At 47.5% G+C, this 20,974-nt stretch overlaps 2 protein-coding genes and 1 long non-coding RNA gene across 4 annotated transcripts in view; 2 read left to right on the top strand and 1 right to left on the bottom strand.

The window, feature by feature from the left end:
- Positions 1-3,034: 3,034 nt before the first annotated feature.
- On the bottom strand, positions 3,035-20,668 carry LOC121489087. Of its 2 annotated transcripts, XR_005987268.1 has the most exons (6): positions 20,330-20,668; positions 17,099-17,222; positions 16,038-16,135; positions 13,413-14,280; positions 5,115-5,337; positions 3,035-3,432 (listed from the first exon to the last, which is right to left on the bottom strand). It is a non-coding gene; the product is annotated as an uncharacterized LOC121489087 (long non-coding RNA). The 2 variants fall into 2 exon arrangements; XR_005987267.1 differs by lacking the exon at positions 16,038-16,135.
- Positions 17,680-17,990, top strand: LOC121489086 (40S ribosomal protein S27-like). Its single transcript, XM_041751578.1, has one exon. The coding sequence runs from the start codon at positions 17,680-17,682 to the stop codon at positions 17,932-17,934; it is 255 nt and encodes an 84-aa protein (XP_041607512.1). The 3' UTR covers positions 17,935-17,990.
- Positions 19,746-20,974, top strand: part of UBE3C (ubiquitin protein ligase E3C) — a 127,158-nt gene continuing 125,929 nt past the window's right edge. The window contains exon 1 of the mRNA XM_041751576.1: positions 19,746-20,238. Coding sequence (XP_041607510.1) covers positions 20,173-20,238 — 66 coding nt within the window. The 5' untranslated portion in view covers positions 19,746-20,172. The remainder of the gene's footprint in view (positions 20,239-20,974) is intronic.

The following is a 20,974-nucleotide window of genomic DNA, read 5'->3' as shown; positions in this document are numbered from 1 at the left end:
GACACGGGTAGCTAATGGATGTGACTGTATAAAAAGATTATTGGAAACATTGGGAGACATTTTATAGGGCTGCTGGAGGTGAAGACATGGATATTTCAAAGATAAAGAAATACATAAAAAATTAGACAGTTATTGGGACACCTGTGTGGCTCAGTTGGTTAAGTGTCCAACTCTTGGTTTCAGCTCAGGTCATGGTCTCAGGATCACGGGTGTGGATCGAGCCCTGCTTGGGGCTTTGAGCTCCACACAGAGTCTACTTAGGACTCTCTCTCCTTCTCTCACTGCCCTTCCCTCTTGCTCATTCACACTCTCTCCCAAATAAAATAAATAAAATACTTTAAAAATTAGGTTTTTTTAAAGTAAGCTCTATATCCAACATGGGGCTTGAACTCATGACTCTGAGATCAAGAGTCAAATGCTCTACCAACTAAGCCAGCCAGGCACCTCAAAAATTAGATATTAACTTTTGGGAAAAGGTTATATAAGAAAGGAAATACCGTCGTAGTATAGATTTATTGTGCTGTCTAGTATGGGAGCCATGAGATACAAGTGGCAATTTAAATTTGAATTAACTAGATTAAACACAATTCGGTTCCTCAGCTGCGTTGGTCACAAAAGCTCGTAGCCACATGCATTTAGTGCCTTCTGTATTAGCTCAGATACAGAACATTTATGTCATCACAGAAAGTTCCGTTGGGTAGCACTAGCACAGAACTTGGGTCAGCAATGAAAAGTATTTACACAGAGTCATAATGATGAAAACACTAAATGTGGATACACTATAAAATTGTAATATATCTGGGTGCCTGGGGGACTCAGCTGGGGAAGAATCTGTCTTCTGCTCAGGGTCAAGTCCTGGGATCAAGTCCTGAGTTGGGTTTCCTGCTCAGCAGGGACTCTGCTTCTCCCTCTCCCTCTGCTCCCCCTGCTTGTGCTGACTCTCTTTCTCAAATAAATAAAAATTGTGATGTATCTGTCCTGGGGAGATGGGGAAGGGTAAGGGGCACGGAGAGCTGCAATCCTCATCTTTAACCCCACGTCATCTAATGCAGCCAAAGTGTTGAAGACGGACATATCAGGGGCTAGCTGATAATGCATTTTATATAGAAATGAGGAGGGATATAGCCAGAATAAATGACTAAAATAATTAAAAGAGGCCACCCCTGAGGATTGTGGATAGGGTAAGTTGAGACCTCATCAAAATTTTTTTATGTCTACAAAAAGCTGTACGTATTTAATGCATATAACTTGATGAGTTTGGAGATGAGTATACACCCATGAAACCATCACTGTGATCTATGCCAGAAGTCTATCCATCACATGAAAAGTTTTCTCCCACCCTCTTATAATAATAATTATTATGTTTTTTTGGTGACAAGAGCACTTAAAAGATCTATCCTGTTAGCAAACTTTAAAGTGTGGGATAGAGAATTGTTCACTCTAGCACTACACTGTGTGGTCGCTCTGTAAGACATCCATGTCCTATAACTGGAACTTTGTATTAATTACTCCCAATGTCCCCCTTTCTCCAGCCCTTGGCCACCACCGTTCCACTCTCTCCTTCTATGAGATGTTTTGTTTGTTTGTTTGTTTGGTATTGTTCAGTGTAAGCAGACTTTACTGAAGTCAGTGCTTCTGTAAAGAGACTGAAGACACTGTCCACATAAGACATAATGTTACATAAGACTGTAACATTTGACAGTTTCTCAAGGAAATGTCAATAATGATGATGCTCACGCCCACAACCGTCGACAATCATATTTTAGAAGCATTTTCAACCATTTTAAAGAAATGCTTATAACATCGTTGTATGCTTATATGGGTTTCAATAGTTTGAATTCTTCACATATGGGGCATTAGCAGTATTTGTCTTTCAGTGACTGGCTTATTTCGCTGAAGATAATGTCCTTCAGGTTCAGTCACCAATAGCAGGATTTCCTTCTTTTTTTGAAAAGGCCAAATAGAGGGGCTCCTGGGGGGCTCAGTCGGTGAAACATCTGCCTTCAGCTCAGATCATGATATCGGGTTCTGGTTTTGAGCCCCAGGTCGGGCTCCCTGCTCAGTGGGGAGTCTGCTTGTTCCTCTCCCTAGCCCCCCTCCTTGCTCATGCTCTCTCTCTCTCATAAATAAAACCTCTAAAAATAGATAAATTAAAATAAAAGGCTGAATATACTTGGTGAGATATGCACGTCACATTTTCTTTATCGGTTCATCCACTGAAGGACGCTAGGGCTGTTTCCACACCCTGACTACTGTGAGTAATGCTGCAGTGAACACGGGGTGCAGACACCTCTAGGGGATCCTGATATTACTCCTAGAGGTGGGACCGCTGTGTCATATGGTAGTTCTGTCTCCCACAGTGGCCGCATCAGCGTGCATTCCTGCCAGCAGTGCCCGAGGGCGTCCTTCTTCTCCGCATCCCCACCAACACCTGTTGTCTTTTATTTTTTATTTTATTTTTTTATAATAGCGTCCTCACAATGGGAGGGGCTATCTCATTGTGTTTTTTTTTATTTATTTTTTATTGGTGTTCAATTTGCCAACATATAGAATAACACCCAGTGCTCATCCCATCAAGTGCCCACCTCAGTGCCGGTTACTGTGGTTTTGATTCGCATTTCCCTGATTTGTGAGCCATGTCGAGCAACTTCTTGTATAACTGTGAGCCATTCATCTGTCTCCTTCAGAGATATACCTGTTTGGTTCCCTTGCCCGTGTTTAAATCTGGTTGTTTTTCTGCAATTAAGTTGTAAGGGACTCTTGCTTTTGTTAAAAGCTTTGCAGTACTCTTTGATTTTGAAAACCATGTTCGCATACTCCTTTGAAAACAATAAAAAATAGTAAAAAACACGAGAACTGCAAGCCACATGGTACACTTGGGAGACAGAATGCTGGGGAATGCACATGGAAGATAGAATGGTGCCCTTGGGGCCACAGGGAGAGGAGGGACACGCAGGAGTATTTCCCCAATATCTGACAGTTTATTTATTTATTTATTTTGAGGGAAAAGGCTGTAAAGCAAGTGCAGGAAATATTTATTTTATTTTATTTAAATTCAGTTAATTCACATATAATGTATTATTGGTTTCAGAGGTAGAGGTCAGTGATTTATCAGGTTTATATAACACCCAGGGCTCCTGACATCCGTGCCCTCCTCAATGTCGGAAATATTTCTTAAACGTGGGTGATGTATACACAGCTATTTGCTATGGCCTCCGTACTTGCGTATGAAATGCTTCAAAGAATGAAAGAGAAATTCCCCCTTACAATGAGGTCTGCAGTCCATTTCTAGCAGAATGCATTAAGGTGGGCTCTTTCGTAAATGGGGCAGGGATCATCTGAGTCAAGCCTGGAATATCTTGTCATCAAGAAAGCTGTCACAGGTGGCACGGTTGATGCCAGGTGGGTGTGGGGGCTGGGCACCCTGAGCATCTGGAAAAAGAATGATTACCGTGGGTTAAACCACATCAAATGTATTTTCACTGACGCTTTATAAAACCTTTGCTGTTACCCAGTTGGCCCAACTACCCTCCACAGGACTGCTCTGGCTTCACACACCAGTCAGAAGTTTGGGGTCTCCAGGGCTACTCTCACTTCTGACCAGCTGGCTACAAATTCTGGACCACCCTCAGGTTCAATAATTCAGCCTACATTAGAAAGTCTAGAAAAGGGATCCCTGGGTGGCTCAGCGGTTTAGCGCCTGCCTTCAGCCCAGGGTGTGATCCTGGAGTCCCGGGCTATCTGCATGGAGCCTGCTTCTCCCTCTGCCTGTGTCTGCCTCTCTCTCTCTCTGTGTCTCTCATGAATAAATAAATAACATCTTAAAAAAAAAAAGTCTAGAAACACTGGCAGAATTCAGGAAAGAGTGATCCTTAGGGTTATAGTTTCATTAAAAAGGATGCAAATCAGAACCAGGCAAAGGATGAGGCACAGCCCAAATGCTGTCGCCTTGTTCTTAGGGATACATGACCCTCCCAGCATCTGAGCGTGACTATATACTCAGAGAGCCTTGCCAGTTCTTACATCTCTGGCTCTCTGGCATCTCCTGCCCCTGAGGAGGTGGTGGATCTTGTCTGAGGCCTTCCCCACGCACACACCCCAACCACATTCGTATAAACTGTCATGTGTCACCCACATGAAGAATGGGGACTTGCCCAGCACGTGCAACCTCCAGGGTTCAGAACACACATCCAGGGGACAGGGACAAAGGCCCGCTGAATTCTTTATGACACTGCTGGTCCTTTGGAGAATGCTCAGGAGCCAATGCTTTATTTTCAAAGCTGGTGGACAAAGGTAGAGAGCCAATCAAGCATTTATCCCTCTTTGCCTTTTTTATTGTATCAATGAGGGGAAATTTTTCTTAATAGAAGTTTGTCATTAGTAAAGAAAGAGGGAATGGACTGGAATCTCTTTGTCCAGCACACACTCATAGAGGTTGAGTGATGATGGTGACAACAGGCACCAGCATGTTGGTGAGACTGCTGAGAGGCAACAGGACAACCAGCATGACCAGCCTCCTGACGCTGCCCAGGCCCACGGATCTCACTGGTTTCATCCCCACCACAGGGATGAATTTTGTATAACAGGCACCAGGGACCTGGTGTCTTCAGAAATGAATTGTTGAAAAAAAAAAAAAAGAAATAGAGGTGGAATCTAGAGATTATATTAAGTTTTAGAGACATCTCCACAAATTGCCACCTGTGAACATCATTTGAATCCTGACTCGAAACAAAGTAAAAAATTATGAGACCCTCAGGGAATCCAAACACTGCCTGGATATTGGATGGATTAAGTAATTATTTTTCATTTCTTTAGGTGTAATAATAGAACTGTGGTTATAGTCTAGAAAAAGAGCACTCCTTATCTTTTCAGGAATACAGCCTGAGGTATGTATGAGGAAATGGTGCAGTATTTGGGGTTAGCCTCAAGATACTCAAAATGATCTGGGGCTGGGAAGAGGACAGGTGGCCAGAGAGGAAACACGATCAGTTATGAGTTGGTACTGTTGAAACTGAGTGATTGATCCGAGAGGGTTTATGATACTTGGCTCCCTACTTTTGCATATGTTTACATTTTTCTCTAATAAGAAGCTTTAAAAATGTCCATGGTGTTACCTGGGCAGAAGAAGAAACATTGATGTGTCATCACTCACTTCCAGATCAGCAGCTAAGGCCAGGGGAGCAGGGGACGGGTCAGGTCAGGGGCCCTGCCTGAGGAGGAGTGGCCCCCCGCCAGGGCCTGGCAGTCCTGTAAAGGGGACCAGGATGGCATGAAGGAGGGCAACAGGCTGCGGCTTGGCCCAATCCTGGGTGTGCTCTGCTGAATGTCCTCCCGGTCCTGAAATGTAAGGGAAAAGGCTCTCTTTGAAACAAGATTGAGATAATGTTAGGATAATAAACAAGGCATCATGATATTAATGTAAAGAATGAGAATTGGAAATTACATCCACTCGGGTAATTTTCTTGACTTCTCTGAGTTCAAATTTTTTAATCTGTAAAATGAGAGGGTTGGACAAGATCCATGGCTATCAATCTTTGTGCTAGTTAACATTGATCTATTTAATATCTGTATGTCAGTCTTTGCACCTCAAAAATACATTAAATATTTTAAAGTAATCACATTTCCTCAGGAAAAATATCATCATAAACCTACTTACCAAATTTAATTTGAAAGATGAGTTACAGGTGGATTACGAAGGCTTGCTTTCTAGTGTGACACTGAGCACTTGGACATACATTCGTGGCTCTGCATTCATTTATTATTATATTCTGTTTTTTTGTGTGTAGAAGTGACTATAAAACCCAGATTCCAGGATATGATGTTCTATTGCACATCAATTCTATAATTTTTAAAAAGATTTTATTTAGTTATTCATGAGAGACAGAGAGAGAGAGGCAGAGACACAGGCAGAAGGAGAAGCAGGCTCCCTGCAGGAGCCCAATAAAAGACTAAACCCCAGGACCCTGGGATCACAACCTGAGCCAAAGGCAGATGCTCAACCACTGAGCCACCCAGGTGCCTCAATTCTATAATTTTTTAAATTATGCAGTCCCAGGACATACGCTCTTAAATAGCTTTGAATCCAATCACAATTTCCAACTTCAGGAGGAAAACATCCTTGCTTGAGGAGCCTAATTTCGCCCTCCCCTGAGCCAGCAGTCTTGTGATTATTTTCTGAGGAGTTGTCATGGGTGGCAAATGACAGAATCAGCCACTGCCTTCACATGCACACCAGATTTCATGTTTCCTTTCTGTGGCCGTGATTGTGCCATAGCAGAGAGGAGTTTTATTGAGTCCCCAGGTATATGACTGATGGAATTGGAAGTGGAGACTCAAACATACCTGTACACCAATGATCACAGCTTTATTATTTACAACAGCCAGAGGTAGGATAGCTAAATTCACAACAGCTAAAACATGGAAGCAATCCAGGGTCCACCGATGGAAGGATGGAAAACTAAATGGGAACTATCCATACACTGGAAATTACCAGCTTTAAAAACGAAGGAAATCCAGACACTTGCTACAGTACGGGTAACCTGCATGGGCCGAGGGAAATAAGACAGTTGCAAAGGACAAACACTGCACAATTCCACTTTCATGAGGTCCCTGGCACCATCAGATCCATAGAGATGGAGAGTAGAGGATGGGCATGGGGAGAGGGGCAGGGAGTGTTAGTGTTTTATGGGGTCATAGTTTCAATTTAGGAAGATGGAAAGTTCTGGAGATGGAGTTGTGATGGCCGCACAACAATATGGATGTACTTAATGCCACAGAACTGTGCACTTTAACATGGTTAGCACGGGGGGCATCTGGTTGGCTAAGTTGGAAGGGCGAGCCACTCTTGATCTCGGGGTTGTGAGTTCAAGCCCCATGTTGGGTGCAGAGATTACTTATATAAGTAAATATTATAAATAAATAAATAAATAAATAAATAAATAAATAATGGTAAATTTTACATTGTGGGTATTTTGCCACTGTTAAAAAATACATAAGTACAAAACAGGTTAGGTTTAGCTCATTCCTTAGACCCCATCCCTTGACTGGAGGGGGTGTGGCAAAGTCCTGAAGGAGGGACTGAAAACAGTTCCGTGGCCCTCCTCAGAAAGCAGTCAGCTGTGTTTGCCCCAACCGCTGTTGGTAACACAAAGGTGCCAAGCTGCTCCTGGGCCGCGGGGAGTGGGCTAAGCGTTTGGCTCAGGTCATGAGTCCTGGGATCAAGCCTGATATCCGGCTCCCTGCTCCAGGGGAGTCTGCTCTTCCCTCTCCCTCTCCATGTGCCCCTTCCCTGGCTTGTGCTCGCTCTGTTTCTGTCAAATAAATAAATAAAATCTTTTTAAAAAAAGATCAAAGGCTCCCTCAAATTTCAAATACAATGTGCTATGACATTCAATAGTTTGTTATAAGGGTTTTCTTGCTTTTAAATTCGATTATAGTGGCAGACTTTCAGATAGAATCCCTTATCTTGAAGGAGACTCTGGTCCCCTAGGTATCTGCTAGCTGGGAATGAGTAGGATCCTGCTGAGCGGGTCCCCAGGACGAGCGTGCTCGGGGTGCAGAGATGGGGGTGGCTCTATGCACCTGAAGGCCAACCTTGAGGAGAGGGAGCAGGAACCCACGGTTGCCAGGCTCGCTGGCAGACGGGCCACAAACAGGGCTGGAGGCGCTAATGGGGAGGACTACAGGATGGACCGGGCAACCTGCTGGCGCCCCCGGAACTCCGACCCGAGTGGAGACAGAGCAGGTCGGAGGATGTACCTGCTCTACCCACCAGTAGGAGCAAGGCCATGGCGGTCCTGAAACATGTCAGTGCGGAGGCCCTGGGTAGTGGTGCCAGCTTCCCGGACTGTTCTCCCCTGAGCCCCCTGCTTCTCTGGCACATTCCCTCAAAAGCCCCCACGAGGCGGGATCTAGAGGAGGACAGGCTTCTTCTGCAGCCTGAGGCCAGGGGCTCTTCCTACGACCATGAGCTGCTTTCCCCTCATGTGCTGGACACCGACGAGGACACTGGCCACCAGGTTATCAAGGTACAGCTTTTAATTCTAGACCTAGGCAGTGTTTTAAGGGGAAAATGGTCAAAATATGGCACAGACAGCCACACTTTAATTCATGAGCAAGACACGGAAGGGGATGGAGGAAAGGTGATGGGCAAACCCTGCAGGTGGTTCTGGAAGCCTCCTCCCGTCTGCCTGCTATCTGCTTAGTCTTGTCAAAATAGCCCCTTCTGATCAAATGAGATTAAAGACTCATAACAGCTCCATGTAATGTCTATTCCTCAACTGGATTCTGAACCACGAAGAAAACTCCAAATTACTCTGGAATGTCTCAGGAAGTGGTTACAGGCGGCTGGCGGAGCTCAAGCAGCAAAGGTGAACCGTCAGGGCAACTGGGCAATGGCGCCCAGTTCTTCCCACTGTGATTGTGACTTTTCCATGTTTCACATTTTTTGTTTAATTTTTAAAAGTTAAAATAAGTTCAACCCATTCTACCACACACCTCCCTCTGTGTGCCCACTCCCAGCTGGGAACCTCAGGTGGCTTTGTGAGTGTGACAGATGCACAGTTCCCAAGCCACCACTGCACCCTCATCAGACCCTGCTGTGACCCGTGGGGCCGGGGGTGACTGGAGTGGAACAGGCATTTCAGAAGCAGTTATGAAAGTGAATTTCATCAAAGAAAAGGCTTCTGCAGTCCTTGAGATCCAGCATGGCTCAAAGGTGAAGCTGGACACAGGGCAGGCCTGTGGGTGCAGCTGCTGGCACTTGGCCCCTGGGGGAGAGGGAGCCACAGCCCCTTCTCAGTCACGGGCCATTCCAATCCAGGTGGGTGTCTTTAGAGCAGACACACGGTGCTCCAGCCCACCAGCACCTCCATCTGGAAACCTCTGGAACTGACTAGAAATTGGTTCTGCAATTTTCTCTGGAGAACTTGTATCTCAAGGGTCTGAGTACTGTAAACAGCAGTGCCAGGATCCAGCTTGACTGCTTTTCCTGGTATCAGACCCACAGTCCTGGCCTTATTAACCCTGGGCAGATCCAGATTTGCCTTAGAGCTGTATTACTGCCTAGAGAATTACCCCAACAGCCAGTGGCTTAAAACAATAAACATTTTGTATCTCAGTTTCTGTGGGTCAGAAATCTAGGAATGGCTTAGCCTGGTGGTTCTCCCTCAGGGTCTCTTGGGAACTTGTAGTCAAAATGGTTCTGTGGCTACAGCCTCATCTGAAGGCTCACCTGGGGCTGGAGGGGCCACTTCCAAGATGCCACTTACTCCTGGTTGTTGGCTGGCAGCCTCGGTTCTCTGTGTTAACCACATCTTTTATGTTCTGTGTTCTGAGACTTTGATGTCTGGGCCTCACTGGCCCTGGAGGCTCTGCCTACCCAGGGTTGGCCACTGCTTAGGGACAGTCGACACTTGTCCACCTGTGAGGGCATTTCACAAATGCAAACTAAGCAATTTGGAGCCCATACCCGTATCGCCTATTCTATTGGGTCCTCACACTCTGGGCCACTGTCCACCTGCCCTAAGCACCCTAGAGCAAGGTCCCAACGATTTGGGGGTGGCTCCTATGCCCCAGAGTCCACCTAAGTTGTTCAAACCAACCAATCCTAAGCCTAATTACCCTACCCGCCCATTCCTTTCAGCAGAAACCACAGGGAAAGCTCTTGCCCATCTTGCCCAAGTCACCATCACCTGCCCCCACACCTCTTGACATGCTTTAGTGCTTCCCACATGGCCCCCATGGTGTGGCAAGCCCCCTCCTCTTGGGACCTAGCATACTACTGTTTCACTTGGCAGTTTTGTCCAGTCTGTTGGCCTCACATGCCTGACTAATAAAGCCTACTAAACCAGACACCCAGCTCGGTTCTCTCCATCCCTTGCAAACACTCATTTGATGCTGCTGCAGACACTGTTGAGGTCATAGCTGGAGGATTCACCTGCTTAGACCTTGTCTGAATTACAACCGACTGCTGTGTGGCCTGACTGCTCATAGAGAGCTCTGAACAAGGCCTGGATTTTTCTGGATTTTCCTTCAGGCTCCCTGTTGCTTAGAGCCTTGGCTCTTAAATGAACACCTTGTATCAGAAGAGATTTACTACTCTAACTATATCCGTATCTCAATTTAATGAAAATGTTAAGGATACTTTGATGGTCTTGCGCCAGTGTAATTTTAAATAAAATGTCTTCATTCTTTGGCAGCATATGCTGCCCTGATGTTTAACTATTGGAAAGTACTTAAGTGAAGTGCTCTTTACAATATTGTCTTTACAACATCAGCTTGTTTTACAGCATTATTTTCCCAGAGTAAACAAAAAATATTTATGGAAATATTTAAGGCAAAACTTCATCTATGTTGCTAGAAATTAAATCTTAGTTGACTGTAGATTATGAAGCAATGTATCTTGAGCAGGGAGGGGTGGGGGGGACAGAGGGCTTTGAAGTTATGCAGTAGCTCTGGATTTGAACCTTAGCCATGTGCAGACTAGCTGTCAGACTTGTTATTAGAGTGTCCAAGCTTTGGTTTCTGGGTTTGTAAGATGTGGATAATGGTATTTATCTCGTAGGGTCGCCATGAGAAGCTGATGTGAAAAAGAATCCATTTTCTGACTATGATGCCAGTCAGAAAATGAATGCTTGAAACATAGTTGCTTCTTTTTCCCACTGCTGTGTTTATATACTCTAGCACTTAGTTATTTGTAGGTGACTTTGAACAAAAGTGTAAGTGTGTTTCTTTCCAAAACACAGTGCATTTGGAGGTTTAATACTTTTGCTCAGCTTAGGGAGGAAGAGCTCTCCTGACTGTCCTGGCAGCTAACAGCAGGCCAAGGCAATTTGGAACATTTGCAGTTTGGCCTCCTGCCTCCCGCATGTTGACACTCTTAATTGTCTAACCTTTTTAAGTGATTAAAATGATGATGATGATAATGCATAAAAATAGAATCAGTAAAATGTTAACAACGTATTACTGATGCTGGGCCTTTCGATATTGTTTCTTGTTAAACTTTCTTTTTTCTCCTGGGCACTTGGCAAAATGTCCTTTGAGTATAGATGTTTAGTACAAACAATAGACTACAATGGCAAAGTTCGTTCGATATATTTGTATCACCAAGACCTCGATCTCAAGAGTTATCTGGGCCTGCCAATTTGGCAGGTGAAGTTGATGAAGTTACAAAACTCATCCAAAGTCACACAGCCAGGACAGCAGGGCTAGGACCCCTACATGGGCAGGGCTGGGACCCAAGGCTGCTGTAGCACAATGCTTTGCAACAAGAAAACATGTTACCTTATAGCAATTGCATTAGGTATTTACCCCAAAGATACAAATGTGGTGATCTGAAGGGGCACCTGCCCCCAATATTTATAGCAGCAATTTCCATAAGAGCCAAACTATGCAAAGAGCCCAGATGTCCGTTGACCGATGAATAGATAAAGATTTGGTATACATATACTATGGAATATTACTCAGCCATAAAAAAAAAGAAATCTTGCCATTTGCAAGAGGATATTATCCTAAGTGAAATAAGTCAATCAGAGAAAGACAATTATATGATGTCATTCACATGTGGAATTTAAGAAACAAAACAGAGGATCATAAGGGAAGAGAGGAAAAAATAAAACAAGATGAAATCAGAGAGGAAGACAAACCATAAAAGACTCTTAGTCAGGGATGCCTGGGTGGCTCAGTGGTTTAGTGCCTTGCCTTCGGCCCAATCCATGATACTGCGGTCCTGGGATCGAGTCCCACATTGGGCTCCCTGTATGGAGCCTGCTTCTCCCTCTGCCTCTCTCTCTCTCTCTCATGAATAAATAAATAATATCTTAAAAAAAAAGAAGACTCAGTCATAGGAAACAGGGTCACTGGAGGGGTGGGGGTGGGGGGATGGGGTCACTGGGGCATGGGCATGAAGGAGGGCACGAGATGGGATGAGCACTAGGTGTTATATAAAACTGATGAATCACTGAACTCTACCTCTGAAACTAATAATATATTATGTGTTAATTAATTGAATTTAAATTTAAAAAATAAAACTAAAATAAAAATATGACCTTCATAGAAAGAAAGAAAGAAAGAAAGAAAGAAAGAAAGAAAGAAAGAAAGAAAAAAGAAAACATGTTAAACTTTATTTTCCTTTGAAAGGGGAAAGCAGGGATCCCTGGGTGGTGCAGCGGTTTAGTGCCTGCCTTTGGCCCAGGGCGTGATCCTGGAGACCCAGGATCAAATCCCACGTCGGGCTCCTGGTGCATGGAGCCTGCTTCTCCCTCTGCCTGTGTTTCTGCCTCTCTCTATCTCTCTCTGTGTGACTATCATAAAAAAAGAATGTTTGAAAGTGGAAAGCATGCATGGACATATGTGCACAATTTTAACCTGTTAGTGACAATAGGAAAAAGGTAACAAGGCAACTCGAAAGGATGAGGCCATTTTGTATTAGATTCAGTTCAGTTTTTAGCAAAAGTAAATAAATAATTCATAGCCCATAATCTTTTTTTTTTAAGATTTTATTTATCTATTCATGAGAGACACAGATAGAAAGTGGCAGAGACACAGGCAGAGGGAGGAGCAGGCTCCATGCAGGGAGCCCTACGTGGAACTTGATTCCAGGTCTCCAGGATCAGGCCCTGGGCTGAAGGCGGCACTAAACCGCTGAGCCACCTGGGCTGCCCATAGCCTGTAATCTTAAAGAGCTTTCTGAGAAAGAGAAGAAAGGTAAACACTGATCAATGCAAAGCCTGGTTATGACTCAGGAGCTCTGTTTCACTCCATTCGTTACACAGGACCTGCCTCCAGCTTCTGGACATGGCTGTGGGCCTTTGCCTATTTTCATACATCCCCAGCCTCTTGTACCTTCACTTCCTGGTCTCTACATTTAAGGTACAAAGTCACGTATGGTGACCAGGACCATGGGACAGGCCTTTGGGGGCACATTTTATGTCCAGAGAGAGCACGTGGCCCTGGACATTAGGCCTCAGAGCACTGCACTGACCCCAGTTTCCAGAAGCGTGGTGCTGAGTGCTGGCACAGCTGACAGCACACGAGGCTTCCCACCGCTGTGGGGCCACTCTACTGCTGCAGCAGAGCGAGAGGATGTTCATCTTGGGCCATACAAAGTTTTGACCTCATTGGGCGAGTGCAGCTGATGGTGGGTTTGCCCACGTGCAAATGTCACGTGTGCCCTGACTGTCCTGGTCCTGCACCAGGTGAGAACATCAGAGAAGGTGTGGCTGTGGGCCTCAGCCTGGGCACAACATGGAGGGCATCTCGGCCACACAGCAAGGGCTTGGGGCCAGCTGCTGGAGCACGGCCTCCACCTCGGCACAAGGCATGGAACAGGTCAGATGGGGAGACACGCTTGCTGTGCAAGGGTACAGACAGAGGGAAGGGGCCCGGTGATCCCACGGCAGCCCGCATAGTACCTTCAGCGTGGAATCAGCTGGATCCAATGTGGGATATGAGGAAACTGCCCTAATCAATGGGCTGTAGGTCTAAGCAATTCTTCAGTAAGGCGCAGGCTGAGGGCCACTGTGGGGGAAACTCACGGTTCCCAAACCACCACGGTGGAGCCCACCCCTGGCGGGCCTCCATACCAGAGACACAGTTCAGGGGGAAAGAGATGAGGGCTTTCAGACATTTGGGGTAGGAGAGAAAGATGACCCAAGTCAGGTCTGCTTATTGGGCCTGTCCCACCGCAGATTTGTAAAGTTCGCAAAACTGCAATATCTTGAGTCCAGCTTTCTGAAAAGCTGGTCCAGGTAAATTGGCCTCCTCCTCTGGATGTGGCGGCCACGTTGCACAATTAACCTCTCGGTAGGAACCAAGAATGCCTGGCACGGGGCCTAACTGGCACAGGTGAGCCACATTTTTGTGAGCCTAAAATTTTATCTACCTGTGCTTGGGATGCCACTGCCCCTGCCGTGGTCCCCAGCGTGTTCTCTGGATTTTCATTCATCTCAACAGGCTTTTTTGGTTCCCCTTGCGATCTCTTCCGGAGCTAGGGACCATCTAGAATGTGTTAAGCTCCACATTTGTGACTCCCTCAAATTTTCCTTGTCCAGGATTTCTCATTTCATTCCGCTCTGGTCAGAGAACATATTTTGATTTCTGTCCTTTTACACGGACCAAGATTTGTTGATGGCGAGCATGTGACCCACTCTGGAGAATGTTCCACGTGTGCTGGAGAAGAGCTGTGAGAGGTGGGCACTCCTCAGCGGTTGGTGCACACTCCAATTCCCTTGGATTTCCATCTTGCAAAGCAAGCAATTTAATTTTTGTACTTTCCTTCCCCTGGAATATAATGGAAGAGGAGTGTTTATTCAAATTAAGGGCATCTTCTTACTGCCATGTTACTTATGTTATGGACTGTCCCCCCCACTCCTATGTTGATATCCTTATTGCCACCCCCCACCCCCCGCCCCCCGTGATGCTGTTGAGAAGTAGGGCTTCAGGAAGTGATGCCACATCCAGAGGAATCCCCTCAGGATTGGGATTAGCACCCTTATGCTGGGGCCCAGGGAGCCCCTCAGCTCTGCATGTGAGAACCTGGGAGGGTGCCAAGGGTGAACCGGGAAGTGGTTCTCACCAGACATCAGATCGCTGGGCCTTGACTTTGGAAACGTTTCTGTCGTTTGTAAGCTACAGAGTCTGTGGTGTCCTGTTGCGGCAGCCCAAGCTAAGACAATGAGGTCTTTCTAAAAGGATCTTATCCTTAAAATCATTGCACACACAGGAGGTATGTGTAATCTATCCACATTCCGAAGAATGATACCAAAGTTAGCACCCCCCAGGCTAAGTGCAGCCAGTACCTGAGAAAGCTCCCCCAAGACCTTCCCTGACCAGCAACTATCAACTATCATCCCCACTTCTGCAACAAAATTCTTTTTTTCTTTCTTTTCTTTCTTTCTTTCTTTCTTTCTTTCTCTTTCTTTTCTTCCTTGTTTCTTCTTTGTGTATTTCTTTCTAGTTTTTTTTACTGGAGTCTTTTTGTATTTTATTATTGGAAAAAATGTGATCACTTCCTCTCATTGCATGAGTTCTGGGTAATTCTGCCAGACAATGTGGGTGGATTTTGGGGGGCATGATAAATGGAGGAAGGAGTGAATTTCCAGCCTTGGGTGTACAGTGGCCTTGGTGTTAATTTAATGAATGCTCTCTCTGGATGAATTCCAGAGTCTCTGAGGCAGCACCTACATGGCTCACCAGCATTCCTAGGATGATCCCAAAGGAAGGGAGTATATCCTCTGGGGAGAGTGAGGAACTGACCTTATCAAATGTAAGCTTGCACCCCTACAACTCAGCCATGCAATGTTAGGGAGTCTACCCCACAGGAAGAATTCATTGCTAAGCGTGAGAATGTTCTTGTGGCAGAATTTGTAACAAAAAAATGACATCAACCTCAGCATCAAACAATAGGGAAATGGTGAGATAATAAATTATGGTCCATCTGTACAATGAGATCCTAGGTAGCCAATGCAACTAATGCAGTACATTTTTTAAAAATTATTTATTTATTTATTTATTTGAAAGAAAGAGAGCATGTGAGCATGGGCTGGGGGGGAGGTGGTGGGTAGGAGCAGAGAGGGAGGGAAAGGGAAGGGGAAAGATTCTCCAGAAGACTCCACTCTAAGCATAGAGCTCAATGTGGGGCTCGATCTCACAACCCTGAGATCATGACCTGAGCTGAAACCAAGAGTTGGTTGCTTGACTGATTGAGCCACCCAGGTGCCCCCTAATGCAGATTTCTAAGTCCTGTCATGGAAGGATATCCATGCTACATTTGGTACAAAAAAAAAAGATTTTGGGGTTTTGGAGGTTAATACGATCTCTCTTTTCTTTTTAAAGTATGTTGCACACCCAACTTGGGGCTCGAACTTATGAACCTGAGATCAAGTGTCACATGCACTTCCCACTGAGGCAGCCAGGTGCCCTGATCTCTTTTAAAAATAGAACAATCCCCAATAGACAGCATGGTACCCAGAATAATGCCTCTCCTTCCAAAGATGCCCACATCCTAATCCCTAGAGCCTGTGAATATGTTACCTTACCTGGAAAAACTGACTTTGCAGACGAGGTTCAATTAAAGATCTGGAGATGGGATGATTATCCTGGATTATCTGAGTGGATCCAGTGTAATCACAGGGGTCTGTATACGAGGGAGGGAGGAGGGTTAGGTAGAGAGAGGTGTGGGGACAGAAGCAGAGGAAGGAGTGATGTGAATGATGGATGGGGGATGTGGAAGCCTCTAGAAGCTGGAAAGGGCAGGTAGATAGATTCTCCCCTGGAACCTCCTGAAGGAATCAGCCCTGTAGACACTTTGATTTTGGCCTGGTGAGATTTTTAAAATTTTTAAAAGATTTTATTCATTTATCAGAAAGAAAGAGAATGTGCCCATGAGAGCACAAGCTGAGGTTAGGGGCAGAGGGAGAGGGAGAAGCAGACACCCACAAAGCAGGAGCCCAGTGAGGGACTCCATCCCAGGACCCTGAGATCATGACCTGAGCCGAAGGCAGACACTTTACCCACTGAGCCCCCCAGGTGCCCTCCACAAGACTCCTGACTTCCTGAACAGTACGGTAATACATTTGTGTTATTGAAGCCACGAGATTTTTGGTGATTTGTTAGACTAGTGAGAGGGAACTAAGGCAGAGAGATCATCTCAAAGGCAGGGTGAAGGCAATGCAAAGCAGATGGAAATTTTCACCTTGTACTTTGCTTATGTTGCTACTGTTTTGATTTTAGTACTTAATAGTATTTTTTTAAGATTTTATTTATTTATTCATGAGAGACAGAGAGAGAGAGAGAGAGGCAGAGACACAGGCAGAGGGAGAAGCAGGCTCCATGCAGGGAGCCTGATGTGGGACTCGATCCCGGGACACCAGGATCACGCCCTGGGCTGAAGGCAGGCACTAAACAGCTAAGCCACCCAGGGATCCCCTGTTTCATTTTTTTAGAAAAAGAAATGACCAAACGCTTTTCCAGTATGGCTGTAACATTTTACATGGGGGAAGCTGGGTTTCTCTACCTCCTTGCCAGGATTTGGTGCTGTCAATATGTTGCAGTTTAGCTGTCTTAATGGCTGAGTAATAGTTACGTGATTTTAACCTACCTCTTTCCACAGCCTTTTAGAAATCATGGATGCAATTCACAAATACTTGAGGGCCTATTGCACAGCAACTAGAGCAGAGCCGCGAGGGAGCCAGCTGGCTCCTGTGCTTTAGAGAAGCTGCGTTCTAGAAGAGGAAGGAGGACAGGACACAATTAAGGGTCACTGGAGTCACATTCCACTGGCTTTACGCTCTAGGGTCAGCACATATGGTGGGGAACCTTTATCCCCAACCTATCTTTGACAACTGTGGTTAGTTTTTGTAGGGTGATAATGATAGAATAATGTCTTCAAAGAAAATTCCCCCCGTTTTTAGGAGACACATACGGACATATTTACATGAAATGACATCTAGAGTTTGCTTCACGATAATGGGGAGAGTGGTTAAGAAATGGGACATGGATTATACCAGAGTGGCCACGAGGTGATAATCTCCAAAGCTAGGTGACAGGTAATGGGAACCCATTACACCATTTTATACTTTGCATCATCAGCCTTGAAATTTCTACTTAAAAGTATTTAAGAAAAGTCTTTAAAAATCTTTCAGAGTCCCTTTCCGGCGGTGACGACCTCCCCACGAGAATATGCCCCTTGCAAAGGATCTCCTCCACTCATCCCCAGAAGAGGATAAGAGGAAGCACAAGAAGAAGCACCTGGTGCAGAGCCTCAACTCCTACTTCATGGACGTGAAGTGCCTGGGATGCTACAAAATCACCACCATCTTCAGCTGCGCACAGATGGTAATTCTGTGTGTCGACTGCCCCACTGGCCTCTGCCAGCCGATGGGAGGAAAAGCAAGGCTTACAGAAGGATGCTCCTTCAGGCGGAAGCAGCACTAAAAGCTCCCTGAATCAAGATGAGTGGGACACTATCCCAATAAACAGATTTTGGATACTACTACTACTATTAATAACAATAATAATAATAATAATAAAATAAAAATCTTTCAGAGGAATCATATTTTGATAAGCCATTTTTCCCTCTAGCTCGGGACAGATGACTGATTCTTTAGTGGAGCTCTAGGCCAGTACTTGGCTCACACAGCAGGCCACCTGATAAACCAGCAGAGTGGTGTTCACACCACAGTGGCAGGTGTAACCTAAGACCAAGAGCAATGCTGGCTTTTTAATTTTTTTTAAGATTTTACTTATTTATTCATGAGAGACACACACAGAGAGAAAGGCAGAGACACAGGCAGAGGGAGAAGCAGGTTCCATGCAGGGAGCCCAATGTGGGACTCGATCCTGGGACTCCAGGATCACGCCCTGGGCTGAAGGCGGCGCTAAACCGCTGAGCCACCCAGGCTGCCCAATGCTGGCTTTTTTAAAAAAATAGAACCACCTTCCCTGCCCATGGTCCTGGTCAATTAAAACATTGGAAAAATACTCAGCAGATGGAGGCCACATGCCTTACTTCCCAACAAAGCTGGTACAGGAGAGCCAGGGGTGGTATTCACACCTACTGGGATTGTCTGGACTGTGGAAGAGTTTATCTGCAGCCAACTCTGAGAGCTGTGAGCAGACTCACTCAGGGCACATACTGGATATTACCAATAGTTTTAAGCACTGCTCATCTGACAGGTTAAAGAAAAGCATGATGTTCTATTTACAAAATCTGGAAAATTTCAGACGGGGTAGAAGTCAAACATCTTTGTTGAATCAAGGATCTGTTGACATATCAGAGGAGCTGTATATTTTAGGTGGTATAGTGAGTACTCTTCCCGAGGCTTTCAAAGTTTTTTGATCCTGATTTATAAGAACCACACTCTGTACTGCAACCCCGTTCACAGTTTGTGTGCACACATGGCACAATTTTTGAGACTGAAACCCATATCGTGTTGTGAAAAGTTATTTGTGCTTCATTAAAACTAGCATTAAAAAGGGACGCCTGGTAGGTTCAGTTGTGAAGCCTCTTCCTTGGCTCAGGTCATGAGCCTGGGGTGCTGGGATCAAGCCTTGCATGGGGCTCCCTGCTTATCGGGGAGTCTGCTCCTCCTTCTCCCCCTCCCTCTCCCCTTGCTAGTGGTCTCTGTCTCTCAAATAAATAAATAAAATCTTAAAAAGGATCAGGACATTGCACCGTTAGGATAAAGCGTCCTAAGTTTGGTTCTAGCGGGGCGTAGATGACACGCACCTATGTGTACGCACTGTGTGTGCGCGCACGGGCGTGCACCTGCACGAGTAGGACGTCCGTGAGCGCCTGTGCACGCTCGCACAGCAGTGCACGAGCACACGGCGTGCAGGTGCCGGTCCCCGCGTCCTGCGCTTGGCCCGCACGCTGGCCGCTCCCAGTCGCCTCCCAGGAAAGCGCACGAGCCCCTCGGCGCCCAGCGTCTGGGTGCACCTGCCCCGGAGTGCGCTTTCGCGGGGCTCCCCAGCACCACTCCCCGGGGAGCCCTTCCCTTCCCCTCCCCCAGCGTCCTCGCCGCAGAGCGGGGTCACCCCGGGGCCTTCTCAAGCTCCGGCGCGCCGCGGCGGGCGCGCGCACGCTGGCGGGCTCCGAGGAGCGCCGCGGCGTCGGCGGCGGGCGCGCGCACGCTGGCGGGCTCCGCGGAGCGCCGCGGCGCCGGCGGCGGGCGCGCGCACGCCGGCAGCCCGCGGGGTGGAGGGCCTCGGCGTCGGCGGCGGGCGCGCGCCCGCAGGCGGGACCGCGCACGTCAGCCCCGGCCGGCGGCCATCTTTCCTCCCGGCGGCTGCTCCCGGTGCAAGTGCGGGGTCTGCGGCCCTGCCGGCGCCCTCGGCCTCGGCCGGAGCAGTGGGGAGGCGTGGATGAGGGGGGAGGTGAGGAGGAGCCGTCCCCTCCCCAGCGTCGCCGCCTCCCCCCCGCCCCCGAGGGCAGGCCGGGCGGGCACAGCCTCCAGGGCGAGCTCGGGCTCGGGCTCGGGCTCCAGCTCGGGGTCGCCCCCCGGTGCGGCGTATCCCACCCGCGGGAGACCCCTCTTCTGGCAGACCCCTCCCCGCGGAGACCCCTCCCCCCGAGACCCCTCCCCGCGGGAGGCCCCTCCCCCCGGGGCCCGCCCCGCCCGCCCCGCTGCTCTCAGGGTCGGGGGCTCCTCCCAGATGGGATAAGCTGTAAAGATGTTTAGTTTTGAAGGGGATTTCAAAACGAGGCCCAAAGTGTCTCTCGGCGGCGCCAGTAGGAAGGTAAGAGCGGCCTGCGTTCGTGCGGCGTCGGCTGGGCCTCCGGGGCGGGGGCGAGGGGCGAGGGGCGAGGGGCGGGGATCCGCGGGCTCACCTGCTGCGGAGGCCCGGGGCGGGGGTCCGGCCGGAGCCGCGCGGGCTCACACCTGCAGCCCAGGCCCCGGCGGAGGTCCGCGAGCTCCTGAAGCCGCGGGGAAGCTGAGGGCGCCCCGTCTCGCCGTTCCCGAGGTGAAAGCGCTCGGGCGAAGGGCAGTGTTTCTTCTCGGAGATGAATTCTGGATACTCTGTCACCCGTGACCTGTGATCGCGGTTGCGTGGAGAACGCTACCTAAGGAGTGTTTCCTGCTGTAGCAAGCGAACGGGTGTGTGTGCCCATGTCAGCAGCTCCCGAAATCGAGGCTGACCGCCGCCTCGGCCACGTGTCTGAACCCGAAGCGGCGTAGATTATTCTTGACCGGCTTTCTGGAAACATTGCTGGGGAGACTCTGGACCGTTGCTCTCTGAGGCTCGGTCGTCTGTTACTCTTGCAGTTACTCTGCCGCCCTCCCTGATGCCTGGCATCTATTGATCCAGCGGACTTGCTGATACATGGTTCCTTCGGTGCCAGCGTCGCTTCACTCGCTTGTTTTCACCTCTTCTCCACTGTTCTGGTTCGTGGGCGCCTTTTCGGTCTGTTTAGATTTTAACGGGTTAAAGATAAATGTGTGGTCTGCGCGCTGAAAGTGTTTGAAAAGTGTAA

The sequence above is a fragment of the Vulpes lagopus genome, chromosome 4, assembly GCF_018345385.1.
Source record: "Vulpes lagopus strain Blue_001 chromosome 4, ASM1834538v1, whole genome shotgun sequence".
Classification (NCBI taxonomy): domain Eukaryota; kingdom Metazoa; phylum Chordata; class Mammalia; order Carnivora; family Canidae; genus Vulpes; species Vulpes lagopus.
This window is presented reverse-complemented; position numbering and strand designations above follow the sequence as displayed.